Source organism: Trachypithecus francoisi, unplaced genomic scaffold, assembly GCF_009764315.1.
Source record: "Trachypithecus francoisi isolate TF-2019V2 unplaced genomic scaffold, Tfra_2.0 Lachesis_group5, whole genome shotgun sequence".
NCBI lineage: Eukaryota > Metazoa > Chordata > Mammalia > Primates > Cercopithecidae > Trachypithecus > Trachypithecus francoisi.
In genome coordinates, this window is record NW_022681470.1 from 109,300,531 (window position 1) to 109,316,691 (window position 16,161).

General features: G+C 40.7%; 1 protein-coding gene across 1 annotated transcript in view; it reads left to right on the forward strand.

Annotated features, from left to right (window-relative positions):
* ST7L (suppression of tumorigenicity 7 like) overlaps positions 1-16,161 on the forward strand; it is a 98,908-nt gene that overhangs the window by 3,383 nt on the left and 79,364 nt on the right. The window contains 2 exon segments of the mRNA XM_033200083.1: positions 5,911-6,073; positions 15,808-15,862. Coding sequence (XP_033055974.1) covers positions 5,911-6,073; positions 15,808-15,862 — 218 coding nt within the window.

The following is a 16,161-nucleotide window of genomic DNA, read 5'->3' on the forward strand; positions in this document are numbered from 1 at the left end:
GTCAGGCTGGTCTCGAACTCCTGACCTCAGGTGATCCGCCTGACTTGGCCTCTGAAAGTGCTGGGATTGCAGGCATCAGGCACCACCCTGGCCTAAAGATCCTTTATATGGTTATAATATTTATAAATTATTATTACCTATGGATCAGCATTTCTAAAACATATTCAGCATTTGAAAAGATTACCTATTCAAACAAGTTTGGGGAACGCTGCATCTCCCAATCTACTTTTAGAGATTGACAGTATTTATTTACATATTAAAGGCTTATTGTAAACTGTAGTCAGGGAGGGCTTGGGGTGTACTGGAAATTAAATGCCTGCAGAGCCCAAGTTGGTAACAAAAATAAGTGAAATGGATAGAGTTTAATAATTAAATTCTTACTTCTTTGAGGACTGGGTAGCCTGGACAGTGCATGCCCCTTCTAAAAGAGGCTAAGGCTGGGCGCAGTGGCTCAAGCCTGTAATCCCAGCACTTCGGGAGGCTAAGGTGGGTGGATCACCTGAGGTCGGGAGTTCGAGACCAGCCCGACATGCACTCTGGACTCTGGAGAGCCAACATGGAGAAACCCCGTCTCTACTAAAAATGCAAAAAAATTAGCTGGGGTGGTGGCGCATGCCTGTAATCCCAGCTACTCAGGAGGCTGAGGCAGGAGAATCGCTTGAACCCAGGAGACAGAGGTTGCAGTGAGCCAAGATTGCGCCATTGCACTCTAGCCTCAGCAACAAAAGTGAAACTCCGTCTCAAAAAAAATGAAAAATAAAAAAATTAAAGAGGCTAAAACTAATTGTTGTCATATAGACTTGCAACTAGTATTACCAGGTTTTTCAATTTTTCAAATGATTTAAAGAGAACCCAGATAGACCGGGCGTGGTGGCTCACGCCTATAATCCCAGCACTTTGGGAGCCTGAAGCAGGCAGATCACTTGAGGCCAGGAGTTCATGAACAGCCTGGCCAACATGGTGAAACTCTGTCTACTAAAATATAAAAAGTAACAGTATCGTGGTGCGTGCCTGTAGTCCCAGCTACTCGGGAGGCTGAGGCATAAGAATCTCTTGAACTTGGGAGGTAGAGGTTGCAGTGAACCAAGATCTTGCCACTGCACTCCAACCTGGACGACAGAGAGAAACCCTGTCTCAAAAATGAATGAATAAATAAATAAATAGAACCTGGATATACAGTTTTTATATAAAATTTGCCCATTAAAAAAAAAATTGAGATGGAGTCTCACTATGTTTCCCAGGCCAGAGTGCAGTCACTATTCATAGGCACCATTATAACACACTGTGGCCTTAACTCCTGGGCTCAAGCCGTCCTCCCATCTCAGCCTCCCTAGTAGCTGGGATTACAGGCATGTGCCACCATGTCTGACTACAGTATTTTAATATTGGCAACACTGGGAAGACTAAAATTATGTGTCATAAATTCAACCTATAGGTTTTTCAAGCCCATTTCCTCATCTGTTAACTGAGGTTAATAACAGCATGAACTTTATAGGATTATGAAGACTAAATCAGATAATGTTGTAAGTTTATAACATGGTAGCTGGTTCAGAGTGTATACTTAATGAATTTTGGCTATTATTATTCTGAGAATTCTCATAGTTAAGAAACCTGTTTGACCTGACACAGTGGTTCATGCCTATAATTCTAGCACTTTGGGAGACCGAGGTGGGCTGATGGAGTTCAAGACCAGCCTGGGAAACATGGCAAAATCCTGTCTTTTCAAAAAAATACAAAAATTAGCCATGTGTGGCATGCACCTATAGTCCCATCTACTGGAGAGGCCAAGGTGGGAGGATCACTTGAACCTTGGAGGGAGAGGCTACAGTGAGCCAAGGTGGTGCCACTGCACTTTAACCTGGGTGACAGAACAAGACTGTGTTTCAAAAAACAAAAGCAAAAACACAAAACTGTAACTTTAATTCAACTTTTCCTTGAAGAAGATATTTTTAATTTAAGAAAATTAAAATATTTTTTATAATTCACATTAACATCCCTAGGATGTCATGTTTCCTAGTGTACACTTTGGAACAATACTGCTGCAGATAAAAATCTTAAGAAGTTTTATGCCATGCATAGCCAATAGATTTTCTATTGTCTTTAAATTTTTATTTATTTTTTGTAGAGACAGAGTCTCACCGTGTTGTTCATGGTGGTCTCAGACACCTGGGCACAAACGATCCACTCTCCTTGGCCTCCCAAAGTGCTAAGGTTCCAGGCATGAACCACCATGCCTAGCCTGTTCTTTTTTTTTTATCTCTAGGTGGTGCTCTCCAGCCGTAGTAGAAATAGCATTTGTATTGGATCTATTTTTTTAAATAGGTACTAATACAGACCATTTTGTTAAAGTGAAATGCCAAACAAGAATGAGATTTTTCTCTTGGCTTAAAAAATAGAAACTATTGAGGAATTCAGGATTAAAACTACATGTTAATATAAGCCTCATAATTTAACATAAACATATTTTAGCATATTTAGTCCATAGCATACAAAAGTCTAAGTAAAGATAATAAACTATCTTTAAGCCAGGCACAGTGGCTTACACCTGTAATCCTAACACTTGGGCAGATGGAGTGGGAGAATCCCTTAATGCCAGAAGTTTGAGTCCATCCTGGACAACAACAAGACCCTGTCTCTATTTAATATTTTTTGTTTGTTTGTTTGTTTTAAAGAAACTATCAATATTAAACAGCTGATGTAGTGGAAAAAGCACTGGTTTGGGAACAGAAGATAAAATTTTGAATCTTAACTCTGCCACTTACTAGCTGATAATTTTGGGCAAGCTACGTAAACAGTCTAAGCTATAATTTCCTCATTTATAAGAGGGGGATAACTTACTTATATATATGATGTCTAAAACCTTGTAAAAAACTTTTTGTGGCCAGTTATGGTGTCTCGTGTCTGTACTACCAACACTTTGGGAGCCTGAGGCAGGAGGATTGCTTGTACCCAGGAGTTCAAGACCAGCCTGGACAAATGAACAAGATCTGGTCTCTGTACAAAATTTAAAAATTAGCACATTGTGTTGGTGCATTCCTGTAGTCCCAGCCACTTCAGAGACTGAGGGGCAGGATTGCTTGAGCCCAGGAAATCGAGGCTACAGTGAGCTGTGATCATGCCACTGCACTCCAGCCCGGGCAACAGAGTGGACCTTGTCTCAATAACAACAACAACAACAAAAACCCAACAAAACCTTTTGTTATTCTTTATAAAGCAGTGTTCTAAATATACACAAATTAGGAAATTCAAGTAACATTTTAAAGGTTAAACTGTATTATTACCCTTGCAATATTGATGGGTTTTTATTAGCAAAGATTGTTGTGTTTATAATTTCTTTTACCACTTGGACTTAACAAACTTGTATATATGTATAATCACATATACATATATAAAGAGATATATTTATGAAACTGTCTAGTGTAATGGTTGGCAGCTCCGAAGTCAGGCAAACCTGAATAAGAATCCCAGCTCTGCCACTTAGCAGTGATGTGAACTGTTATTTAAATTTGGAATGTGTCCTCATCTCTAAAATCAGTTGTTACAAAAATTAAATGACATAATACATGTCAAGGACTTGGCATAATGCGAGGCTCATAGAAAGCTTTCAATAAGTATTTGCAGTTATTATTATCATTGTTCATTTGTGTTAAAAAGTTGACTTAAAAGTTGAAAAAGCCACTAACTTCATACTCATTCATTAGAAAACCCACCTGCACTTTGTATAGTGAAGGAAAGTGTGTTGTTGTTGCCCTTGATTGTATTTATCTTTCTTTTTTTTTGAACAGGGTTTTACTCTGTCACCCAGGCTGGAGTGCAGTGGTACAATCACAGCTCACTGCAGCCTCGATCTGCTGAGCTCAAGTGATCCTCCCACTTTAACCTCCCAAGTAGCTGGGACTGCAGTCACACACCCTCACATCTGGCTCATTTTTTTGTGTTTTGTAGAGACGGGGTCTCACTATGTTGTCCAGGTTAGTCTTGAATTCCCAGCCTCAAGTGATCCTCCCACCTTGGCCTCCCAAAGTGTTGGGATTATAGGCGTGAGCCACCATGCCTGGCCCTATCCAATTTTCTTAACCAGGATTTATTCAATATAAACCTTGTCTTTTCTGTCACATGAACAATTTCTGCTTGTGTAAAGAAATTTTATCTCACTTCTTAGTAAAACATATAGTAGAAGTCAAACCATGGCCTCATTTGGTGGTAATTCTTGCTAACTTATTAAGAGTGAGCAGAAAGAGATGCCATTTTAGATTGAGCATAAAACATTCGTGACATGATAGAAAAAAATGCTGCACCTTGATTTTCTCACACTTTCCTGTAAACATTGTGGCATGTAGTCAGTGGGCCACAACATGAACTATACTTTTGGCACCTATGTAGCATGTTTGTTCTGTTATTTACTGAAGCAAAAAAATAGCATTCCTACAGAGTTGAAAAAGCTGATTTTTTTGTGATGTGTTCTGTTTGTGGTCGTAGTAAAATAGTTTTCAAAAATACTATAATCTGGCTGGTCATGGTAGCTCACACCTATAATCCTAACACTTTGTGAGACTAAGGAAGGCAGAGCACTTGAGCCCAGGAGTTTGAGACCAGCCTGGGCAACATGGCGACACCTTGTCTCTACAAAAAATATAAAAATTAGCTGGGCATGGTGGCACATGCTTGTAGTCCTAGCTGCTTGGAATGTTGAGGTGGGATGATCACCTGAGCCCAGGGAGGTCAAGGTTGCAGTTAGCTGTGATCATGCCACTGTACTCCAGCCTGGTGACAGAGTGGGATCCTATCTCAAAAAATTTTTTAAAACAATAGGAAATAAAAAGATTAAAATCTTTTAGTTGTGGATATGTTTTGTTTATTCTTTAAAGTAATACATGTATCCACTACATTTGGCAGAAGACTAGTCTGTCAGTTGGCTTTTTTTTTCTTTCTTTTCTTTCTTTTGAGATGGGGTCTCAGTCTATTGCCCAGACTGGAGTTCTGTGGTGCAGTCTCAGCCCACTGCAACCTCGACCTCCCCAGGCTCAAGAGATCCTCCCACTTCAACTTTCTGAGTAGCTAGAACTATAGGCATGCACTGCCTCACCCAGCTAATATTTTATTTTTACATTTTTCTGTAGAGATGAGGTCTCACTATTTTGTCCAGGCTGGTCTAGAATTCTTGGGCTCCAGTGATCCTTCTTGAGGATCCCTCTTTTGGGACTTCTCGGCCTCCCAAAGTGCTGGAATTATAGATGTGAGCCACCGTGTCTGGCCTGGTTTCTCTTTTTATAACAGTGATAAACCATGGAAACAGAAAGAAATGAATATCCTGATTTTTAAATGGTTCAAAATGGGAATCAACCTGACTCTTAACCTTTATTAATAATTTTGCCAAATACCAGAGTAGTACTTTTTGCTTCAGAAAGCACTTTCTTATAATTCTTGTTAACCACATTGAGCTGAGGCTCTGAGATGTTAGAGATTGGGTGACTTGCCCACAGCACACAGCTAATAAATGACTGATTTGGGAGTCAAACATGGGCATGCTGATCCTGGTCTAGTCTGTTCATCCACTATGCTTATCATTTGAAAACTGTTTATGCTGCAGATAGACTAAAATGACAATGTAACTTAACATAGTTAAATTACTTATAGATTAAAATGCTTCTTACTGTTTTATAATGCTTTATTACATATGCCTAGTTTTGCTTAAGCTTGTCTAAATTTTATGACAAAACTATAACAAAGGTATTTCACTTTTATGTGACGTGTTATTGTTGAATCTTGTGTTTGTATGTTTTTTTCTTTATGAAAGGAGAGTGCATTTAAAATGCTGAATTGAACAGGACATCTTGAGAGAATGTTTTAATTTGAGCTCGTGTGTCTGCTAATCAATTCTAAGTGGAGGATATTTTCTGTTTGTCATAGATATTTGAATGGTGGTACTTCCATAAGCATGGCACATCTTTTATTGAGCAAGTATCTGTAAGCCATTTGCAACCACTGATGGGAGGAACAGAGAGCAGCATTTCAGAACCAGGTTCTCCTTCGAGGGACAGAGAAAGTGAAACCAGCAGACAGAATTTGTCAGGTGACTGCTTTTCTGATGTGTTTTCAGAGCTGTGTATTTAAGATTGAGTTTGGCTCTGGGAGATAGAAAACTCAAAACAGCTGAGTGCTGTGGTATGCATGTTTGTGTTTCCCCCAAAATTCTAATCACCAATGTGATGTTACGAGGTAGGGTCTTTGGGAGGTGATCAGGTCATGAGGGCAGTGTCCTCATGGATGTGATTAATGCCCTTATGAAGAGACCCCAGAGAGCTTCTTGCCACTTCTACCATGTGAGGACACCATGAGAAGGCGCCATCTATGAACCAGAAAGCAGACCCTCACCAGACACCAAATCTGTTGGTACCTTGGTCATAGGCTTCTCAGCCTCCAGAACTGTGAAAAATAAATTTATGCTCTTTATAATCTACCCAGTTTGTGATATTTTGTTGTAGCAGTCCAAATGGACCAAGACACAGAAATTTGTCTTTTATGTTAATATAGGCAGTCCATGGCTAGTATGGAAAACAATAAACATCAGATATCCAGACCCCTTCTATTTTGTTAGCCTTCCATCTCCAAATGTAGTTTTTACTTTGTAGTGTAAGACTGTTGCTCTTGCTTCAGCCATCATATCCACATTCCAATCAGCAGGAAGGAAAGAAATCCAGGGTAAGGTCACTTCTTCCCTCTACTCCACCCCACAAAAGCCAAGGACTATTCTCAGAAATGTTACATACTATTTCACCTTACTTCCTACTGGTCAGATCTGTTTCATACGGCCATTACTAGCTATGAGGAAGGCTAGAAATTTTCAACATTTTCTCAGTATGTATATATATGTGCCCAGCAAATCAGGGAATCTTATGACTAATAAAGGAGAGAACAGAAACAGCCATCTCTGCCAAGAGAGAAAAGTAGGGAAAAAAATTTTTTTTCAATATATCTAAAAAGGCATCCAAGTCTCAGCTCTTCATGGATGAGTATTCCATTGTCATACTTTTATTGTAGACTGTTCCTCTATTTGTATCAAGTACTAGTGAATTTATTTATTTATTTATTTATTTAGAGACAGAATCTTGCTCTGTTGCCACGCTGGAGTGCAGTAGCGTGATCTCAGCTCACTGCAACCTCTGCTTCCCAGGTTCAAGCGATTCTCCTGCCTCAGCCTCCCGAGTAGCTGGAACTACAGGCATGCACCACCACGCCTGGCTAATATTTTGTATTTTTAGTAGAGATATGGTTTCACCATATTGGCCAGGATGGTCTCAATCTCTTGACCTCATGATCCACCCACCTTGGCTTTCTAAAGTGCTGGGATTACAGGCGTGAGCCACCATACTCGGCCTTTTTTTTTTTTTTTTTTTTTTTTTGAAATGAAGCCTCTCTGTAGCCCAGGCTAGAGTGCAGTGGTGCAGTCTCAGCTCACTGCAGCCTCTGCCTCCTGGGTTCAAGCGATTCTGCTTCCTCAGCCTCCCAAGTAGCTGAAATTACAGGCATGTGCCACTGTACCCGGCTAATTTTTGTATTTTTAGTAGAGATGGGGTTTCACCATGTTGGTCAGGCTGGTCTTGAACTCCCGACCTCAGGTGATCTGCCTGCCTCTGCTTCCCAAAGTGCTAGGATTACAGGTGTGAGCCACCGAGACTGGCCAGCTAGAAAGCGAGTATTTTTAATGATATATAATTAAGAAAGGAAAATTTATAAAGCTAAATAAAATTATTATTATTATTATTTTAATAGAGATGAGGTCTCACTATGTTGCCCAGGCTGGTCTCGAACTCCTGAGCTCAAGTGATCCTCCCACCTCAGCCTCCCAAAGTGTTGGGATTACAGGTGTGAGCCACCGCGCCTGGCCAAAGTGAGTATTTTTGGATTATTGTTCCTTTCACTGGGATAGGTAATAACTATATAGTAATAATACAGATGAGTTAATTCCATAATATTCCAAATATCTCATTTGTTCAATAGCTTAACCACTAGAGTTATGATAGTTTAGTAGAAAAATACTGCCTGAGTGCAGTTGGTGGCACTTTTTAGATTTGGTCAAAGTCCCTAAGGAAGCACCATTTAAGTGGAGTCCTGAAGCCTGACTAGGTATAGTGGGGTGGGGTTGGCAGCCATTCAAGAGTACAAGAAGGAAGAGTCATTTCCTTTCCTCTTCTTTCTTTTTTGTAAAATAATAACAGAACCCCTAAGAGTAAGACATATTAAGATGAATACGATACAGATATGTCCTCATGAAGCTGAGTTCAGTATATGAATAATTATAACAATAGCACATGATGTGATTTTATTTTCCATTGTAAGACTGAGTATGCCATTAGTAATGAGAGTGAAGATAATCTTAAGAACATTTCATCTTGGTAGAGGATACAGATGTAAATAAATTGACAGTAAAAGAATATGGTTAACTGCTTTTATAGAGTGTCATATATGATACTCTATAAAGATACATGGTATCTTATACAAGATACTGTGGTGACAGAAAAGAAAGAGTGGTCAGTTATTCTTGGAGGGAGGGCCGCAAAATATTTTGCAGAGGAAATACTTGAGTTGGATCTCAAAGTGAGTTAAAAGCTGGGTATAATGGCCCAAACCTATAATTCCAGTGCTTTAGGAGGCTGAGGTAAGGAGATCACTTGAGACAAGGAGTTTGAGACCAGCCTGGGCAGCATAGCAAGACCCCCATCTCCACAAAAAATAAAAAAATCAGTTGGGCACAGTAATATGCACATGTAGTTCCAGCTCCTTGGGAGGCTGAGGCAGGAGGATCACTTGAGCCCAGGAGTTTGAGACTGCAGTGAGCTATGACTGTGCCACTGCACTCCAGCCTGGGTGACAGAGCAAGACGTTATCTCTAAGGGGGAAAAATTTTTTTTAAGTGAATTAAAGCATCCTTTTGTTCAATATTTTTCTCCCTGGATAACTTCATCTTATTCAATAATATTAGCTACCACAGACGTATATGCTGGGGGGAACCAATTTTAAATTTTTACCCCCAAGCTCTCTTTTAAACTCTAGACCTACATTTCTAACTCTTTGCTAGATTTTTCCAACTTTAATGGCCCTAACCACCCTGAACTCACTCCGTCCAAAATGAAACTAATTATCTTCTTCCATAGTTCTTCCTCTATAATTCTAAAATCTTTTAATGGTGTCCAGTTCCCATTTTAGAAATCTTTGGGTTTCTTTTTAGTTTATATCATTTATGTTTCCCGTTTTCTCCAATCAACCCCAAATTGTATTAATTCCCCCTTAAAAATTATCTTGACTCCATTCTGCTTTCTTTTTTTTTTTTTGGATGAAGTTTTACTTTTCTTGCCCAGGCTGGCGTGCAATGGTGTCATCTTGGCTCACTGCAACCTCCACCTCTGGGGTTCAAGCAATTCTCCTGCCCCAGCCTCCCGAGTAGCTAGGATTACAGGTGCCTGCCACCATAACAGAGTAATTTTTGAATTTTTAGTAGAAATGGGTTTTCGCCACTGTTGGCCAGACTGGTCTCGAACCCCTGACCTCAGATGATTCATCCACCTCGGCCTCCCAAAGTGCTGGGATTACAGGCATGAGCCACCAGGCCTGGCCCCTTCTATCTTTTCTTTCAACATTCATAGCCCCATATTTAGGCCCTTAAATATCTCTTCCCTGGGCTATTGCTATTGTATCCTAAGTGGTTTCCTTTCCTCTTATACTTCCCCTTCTAGTACATCCTCTCTCCTTAACTATGTAAAAAGAAAAAGTGGTTCTCAAACTTTTTAGACTAAGGAATTCTTTACATTCTTAAAAAATTATCCAGGCCTGGCGTGGTGGCTCATGCCTGTAATCCCAACACTTTGGGAGGCCAAGGCGGGCAGATCATGAGGTCAGGAGATCGAGACCATGGTGAAACCCCATCTCTACTAAAAATACAAAAAATTAGCTGGGCGTGGTGGCAGGTACCTGTAGTCCCAGCTACTCAGGAGGCTGAGGCAGGAGAATGGCATGAACCCCAGAGGCGGAGCTTGCAGTGAGCCGAGATTGCGCCACTGCACTCCAGCCTGGGTGACAGAGCGAGACTCCGTCTCAAAAAAAAAAAATTATCCAGGACCTCAAAGAGCTTTTGTTTAAATGTGGATTATATCCATCAATATTTATCATATTAGAAATTAAAGCAGGAAATTTAAAAATATTTTTTAATAGCAGTAAATCCATTACATGTTAACATGTTGTAAACTGAAATGTGTCCCCCGGAATTCATATGTTGAAACTAACCTCTAATGTAACTGTATTAGGAGCTAGGATTTTTAGGAGATGATCAAAGTTAAATGAGGGGATCCTAATCTGATAGTATTGGTGGCTTTGTACGAAGAGGAAGAGAGGAATTGCTGTCTCTCTGCCATGCAAAGACACAGTGAGAAGACTGCTCTCTGAAGGCCAGGAGGAGAGCCCTCACCAGAGCCCATCCATTCTGGTACCTTGATCTTGGGTTTCCAACCTTCAGATTGTGAGAAAATAAATTTCTGTTGTTTAAGCCACTCAGCATATGATATTTTGTTATGGCAACCTGAGCTGACTAACTCAGATTTTGGTATGAAGAAGTGGGGTGCCACCGTAACAAACACCTAAATATGTGGAAGCAGCTTTGGAGCTGGGTAATGAGTTGAGGCTGGAAGAGTTTTGAGGTGTAAGCTTGAAATACAGATAAGGACAGTTTGGTGAGGTCTCAAGTGGAAATGAGGAATATGTGGCTGGGAACTGGAGGAAAGGTGGTCCTTGTATAAAGTGGAAAAGAACTGGCTGAACTATATTCTAGCATTTTGGGGAGAGTAGAACTTCAGAGCAATGACATTGGATATTTAGCTGAGGAGATTTCTAAGCAAAGTGGCACAACTTGGTTTCTTCTGACTGCTTATAGTGAAATGTAAAAGGAAAGAGATGAATAGAAGAAGCAATTGTTAAGCAAAAAGGAAGCACAACTTGAAGATTTGGAAATTCTCAGCCTATCTATTTTATAAATACATGAGAAAACCTGTTCTGAAGACAACAGTAGGGGTGTGATTGAACAACTATTTGATATCGTGTGTACTTCATGGACTTAGTCATCTTAGTAGAAACCAGAAACAGGGTTGAGTTTATACGAGCAAACACACTACCAGTTTGAACTAAAAGGGACAGGGAAGGTGGGACAGAATGAAGGAAGTCCGTTAGACATTTTGGATTCTACAGGGCCAAACCATAGAGCTATTCAATTGTGAATACGTACTGACTTCAAATAAAAGAAACTCAGGACTGCCACTCCCAATACAGGCCCAGAGGGCAAGGCTGTTCCTCCTTGATTTCAAAGGGTGAGGCTGCCTTTCCAGTTTCTGGGGCCAGGCCACCCTCACAGAGAACTGCATGGGTGGGGCTGTACCACAGAGCTATGGGGGTGACACTGCCATCACAGTGGGCCTGGAGGGCAGAGCATCAAAAATAATTCTCAAACTTTTTCTCTCTTTTTTTTTTTTTTTTGTTTTTGTTTTTGAGATGGAGTCTTGCTCTGTGCAGGCTGGAGTGCAATGGCGCGATCTCAACTCACTGAAACCTCTGCCTCCCGGGTTCAAGTGATTCTCCTACCTCAGCCTCCCGAGTAGCTGGGACTACAGGCGTGTGCCACCACACCCAGCTAATTTTGTATTTTTAGTAGAGATGGGTTTTCTCCATGTTGGTCAGGCTGGTCTGGAACTCCCAACCTCAGGTGATCTACCTATCTCGGCCTCCAAAAGTGCTGGGATTACAGGCATGAGCCACAGCACCTGGCCTCTTTTTTTTTTTCCAAGACGGAGTCTCATTCTGTCGCCAGGCTGGAGTGCCAGAGCGCAATCTCGGCCCACTGCAACCTCTGCTGCCTGGGTTCAGGTGATTCTCCTGCCTCAGCCTCCCAAGTAGCTGGGATTACAGGCACCTGCCACTGCACCCAGCTAATTTTTTTTGTAGTTTTTAATAGAGATGGGGTTTCGCCATCTTGGCCAGGCTAGTCTTGAACTCCTCATCTCTTGATCCACTCGCCTTGGTCTCCCAAAGTGTTGGGATTATAGGTGTGAGCTACCGCGCCCGGCCTTTTTTGTTTGTTTGTTTTTTGGAGCCGAAGTTTTACTCTTGCTGCCCAGGCTGGAATGCAATGGCGTGATCTTGACTCACTGCAACCTCTGCCTCCTGGGTTCAAGTGATTCTCCTGCTTCAGCCTCCCAAGTAGTGAGGATTGCAGGCATGCACCACCACGCCCAGCTAATTTTTTTCTATTATTAGTAGAGATGGAGTTTCACCATTTTGGCCAGGCTGGTCTTGAACACCTGACCTTAGGTGATCCACCTGCCTCAGCCTCCCACAGTGCTGGGATTACAGGCGTGAGCCACCTTGCCTGGGGTTTTTTTTTTTTTTTTTTTTAAAGAGAGACAAGGCCTCACTGTATTCCCCAGGCTGGGGTCTTGAACTCCTGGGCTCAAGTGATCCTCCTGCCACAGCCTCCTGAGTAGCTGGGATTACAGGCATGTGCCACTGTGCCTGGCATTCAAACTTTAAGATGTAATAGAATTTGCGTTGCTAGGTTTTGGACTTGGTAACCATTACCCCTTCCTTCCTTTTGATTTTTTCATTTGAGAATGGGAATGTCTATCCTATGTCTGCCCACCATCATACAGTATATTTGGAATGTATAACTTGTCTGGTTCCATAGATTCACTTCTGGAGAGAAACTGAGTCTAAGAATGAATTGTACCTTGAGCCTCCCCTATGTCTGATTCAGATAATATTCAGATGAAACTTTGGCCTTTAGATTTCAGAATTGATGCTGGAATGAGTTAAGACTTTTGGGGGAGAATTAATGTATTTTTATTTATTTATTTTGAGATGGAGTCTCGCTCTGTTGCCCAGGCTGAAGTGCAGTAGCACCATGTTGGCTCACTGTAACCTCTGCCTTCCAAGTTTGAACCCCTAATTCCCCATATGACTATTGAAAATAGGGCTTCAGGTAGTAATTAAGATAAACTATGAGTAGAAACCTGATCTGATGAGACAGCTCTCTCTTCCTTGTGAGAACACAGCAAGAATTCAGCCTCACCAGTACTCAGCCGTGCTGGTACCCTGCAGGTACCCTGATCTCAAACTTCTAGCCTCCAGAATTGTGAGAAAATAAATTTATGTTAAGCCACACAGTCAATGGTATTTTGTTATGGCAGCCTGAGCTAATACACACGTTGTGAAAAATAATTATATTTCCCACAACAAGAAAAGGTTCAGTTAATAGAAGACAGCTTATTCTCCGTTGTCTGTTGTGAAATGGTGTTCGATTGAAGTATATGAAGAAAACCTGGCTTCACACAGATGTGTAATTGAAAAGGGGAGGAGTATTTTAATAGTCTTCTCAGAAAATTGTGGATACCTTTTTTTGATACTACACTAAAACTTTCTATGAGTACTTTTCTGAAAGTTTAGTTGTGGTGTAAAATCTGAACTTTGCATGCTCTGTTATGTGAAAATCTATTGGTATATCTTAACATTTTGAATGGATCTTTTACTTATGCATAATTTTATATTGTTCATTGGTTGTTTGGAAAATACTTGTTCACTGAGCTATACATATCATATCCATATCATGATCCATTTTATTGCATAATACGAAAAATCTCATTTGTTAATATCACCCTCATTCTCATAGAAAAGTCTTTATTGTGAAATTTGCCAGGCTCACAGTAGCAGACACACATTTAAAGAAATTTCAGTATGTACTTGAAAGCTCAAATTTTATCACTGGCAGCAAATACTTTCATTTTCTTCCTTGATCTTGACAGACTCAGTTCATTTTTAAGAAAATATCTGCCAGGTACCCATCTAAATAACTGTAAGTTTGTGTGTGGCTCTTTCAAGTAAAAGTGGTGTTTCATTACAAAAGGGGCCAGTTCTCACAAATGGCTTTACTAGAGACAACCATCATACCTGCTATAATGTTTAAAAGAAATTTGCCTTATTTTTACTGTAAGGATGTGGAAGTGAAGAATCCAATGACTGCTAGTACAGTTTGGTGTCATTGTCTTGACTCATGCTAATGTACTAGCAGTTTTACCCATCATTGACTTTTCATCACCAGTTCAATTTTGCAGGACAAGTAAGACAAGTGAGGCAGGTGCCTGGGGTACAAAATTTAAGGACACCCTTATTCTCAGGGTCATGCATCTGAGTTCAAGTACACACATTAAAAAGGCAAATAATGTCTTAGAATTTATTTTGAAGAATTGTTACTTTGCAGTTCCATGAATTATACTTTGAGAACTGCTGATCTAAACAAAGATCTGGTATTTGTTATTTTTCTGCTTATAAACCTTTGATGACCAAGAATGATATCTAAACTCTTTTCTTTTTTTTTTTTTTTGAGACGGAGTCCCGCTCTGTTGCCCAGGCTGGAGTGCAGTGGCATGATCTTGGCTCACTGCAAGCTCCGCCTCCCAGGTTCATGCCATTCTCCTGCCTCAGCCTCCCGAGTAGCTGGGACTACAGGCGCCCACCACCACGCCCGGCTAATTTTTTGTATTTGTAGTAGAGACTGGGTTTCACCATGTTAGCCAGGATGGTCTCGATCTCCTGATCTCGTGATCCGCCCACCTCAGCCTCCCAAAGTGCTGGGATTACAGGCATGAGCCACTGCGCCCGGCCTCTAAACTCTTTTCTATAGTACATACGGTCCTTCATCAATTTCTTCCAGTCTGTTTTCTTTTATTTTTTTTTTTTGAGATGGAGTTTTGCTCTCGTCGCCCAGGCTGGAGTGCAATGGTGCGATCTCCATCCACTGCAACCTCCGCCTCCCAGGTTTAAGAAATTCTTCTGTCTCAGTCTCAGCCTCCTGAGTACCTGGGATTAGAGGCACGCACCACCATGCCCGCTAATTTTGTATTTTTAGTAGAACTGGGGTTTCATTATATTGGCTAGGCTGGTCTTGAACTACTGACCTCAGGTGATCTGCCCACCTCACTCTCCCAAAGTGCTGGGATTACAGACGTGAGCCACTGTGCCTGGCCTTTTCCAATCTGTTTTCTAACCCCATTTACAGTTCTCCCTCCCACTCCTGACCCTGTACTCTAGCCTAACCATGCTGTATGGTTTTATGACACTTCCTCTGCTTCAGATGTTCTTCATTTTGCAACCTTACTCTCATTTTTTACAGTGATTCAGCGTCAGTTCAAATGTCACCCCCTTTCTAAAGCCTACCCTGATTTCCCCAAAACAAATTTAATGCTTTTTTTTTTTTTCTTAGAACAAAATGTGTCTGGCATGAACCCAGGAGGTGGAGCTTGCAGTGAGCCGAGATTGCACCACTGCACTCTAGCCTGGGTGACAGAGTGAGACTCCATCTCAAAAAAAAGAACAAAACATATCTGTTATCAGAGTTCAGGCCATTTACATGACAACTCTCGTACTATGTTTAATTCAGTTAAGCAAGTCAGTTCCAGAGGCTGTGCTTGGTTATAGGGATAGAAAAATAAGCAAAGTTTTAAGACTTCATATTTTAAAGGGGAAACAAAACCAAGCAGATAATCATATTGTAATATGGTAAGTACTATAATTGAATTATGAACTAAATGCTATGGAGACAGAAATATGGAAATGACTAGATTTAATTCTGTTTTTTGAAAGCATGCTTTATTCATCTTTGTATCATCTGTGGCTAGCACCGCGCTTAGCCTACAGTGGGTAGATGATAGATATTGGTTAAGTGAAGATTTTAAAGTGTCTCTTTTTTCCCCCTTTTTCTCCTTTGTTTTTCAGAATGTAAGGTATGGAGAAACCCTCTAAATCTTTTCAGAGGAGCAGAATATAGGAGGTATTACATTTTGCTTTCAGCATAAGTAGGGCATTGGTTCTAGAGTGAAGGTATTTACAAAATCATTTGTCTTTATAAATATATTACAGCTGTTCTAGCAGGAGATACTGATCTATAATAAGGTAAAAATGATTAGTCCACAGTTTAATTGGCAGCATCTTGACTGTTTACTTTTTTTTTTTAATTAAATTTTTTTAGAGATAGAGTCTTGCTCTGTCACTCAGGCTGGAGTGCAGTAGCGCGATCATAGCTAGCTGCAGCCTTGACCTCCTGGGCTCAAGCAGTTCTCCTGCCTCAGT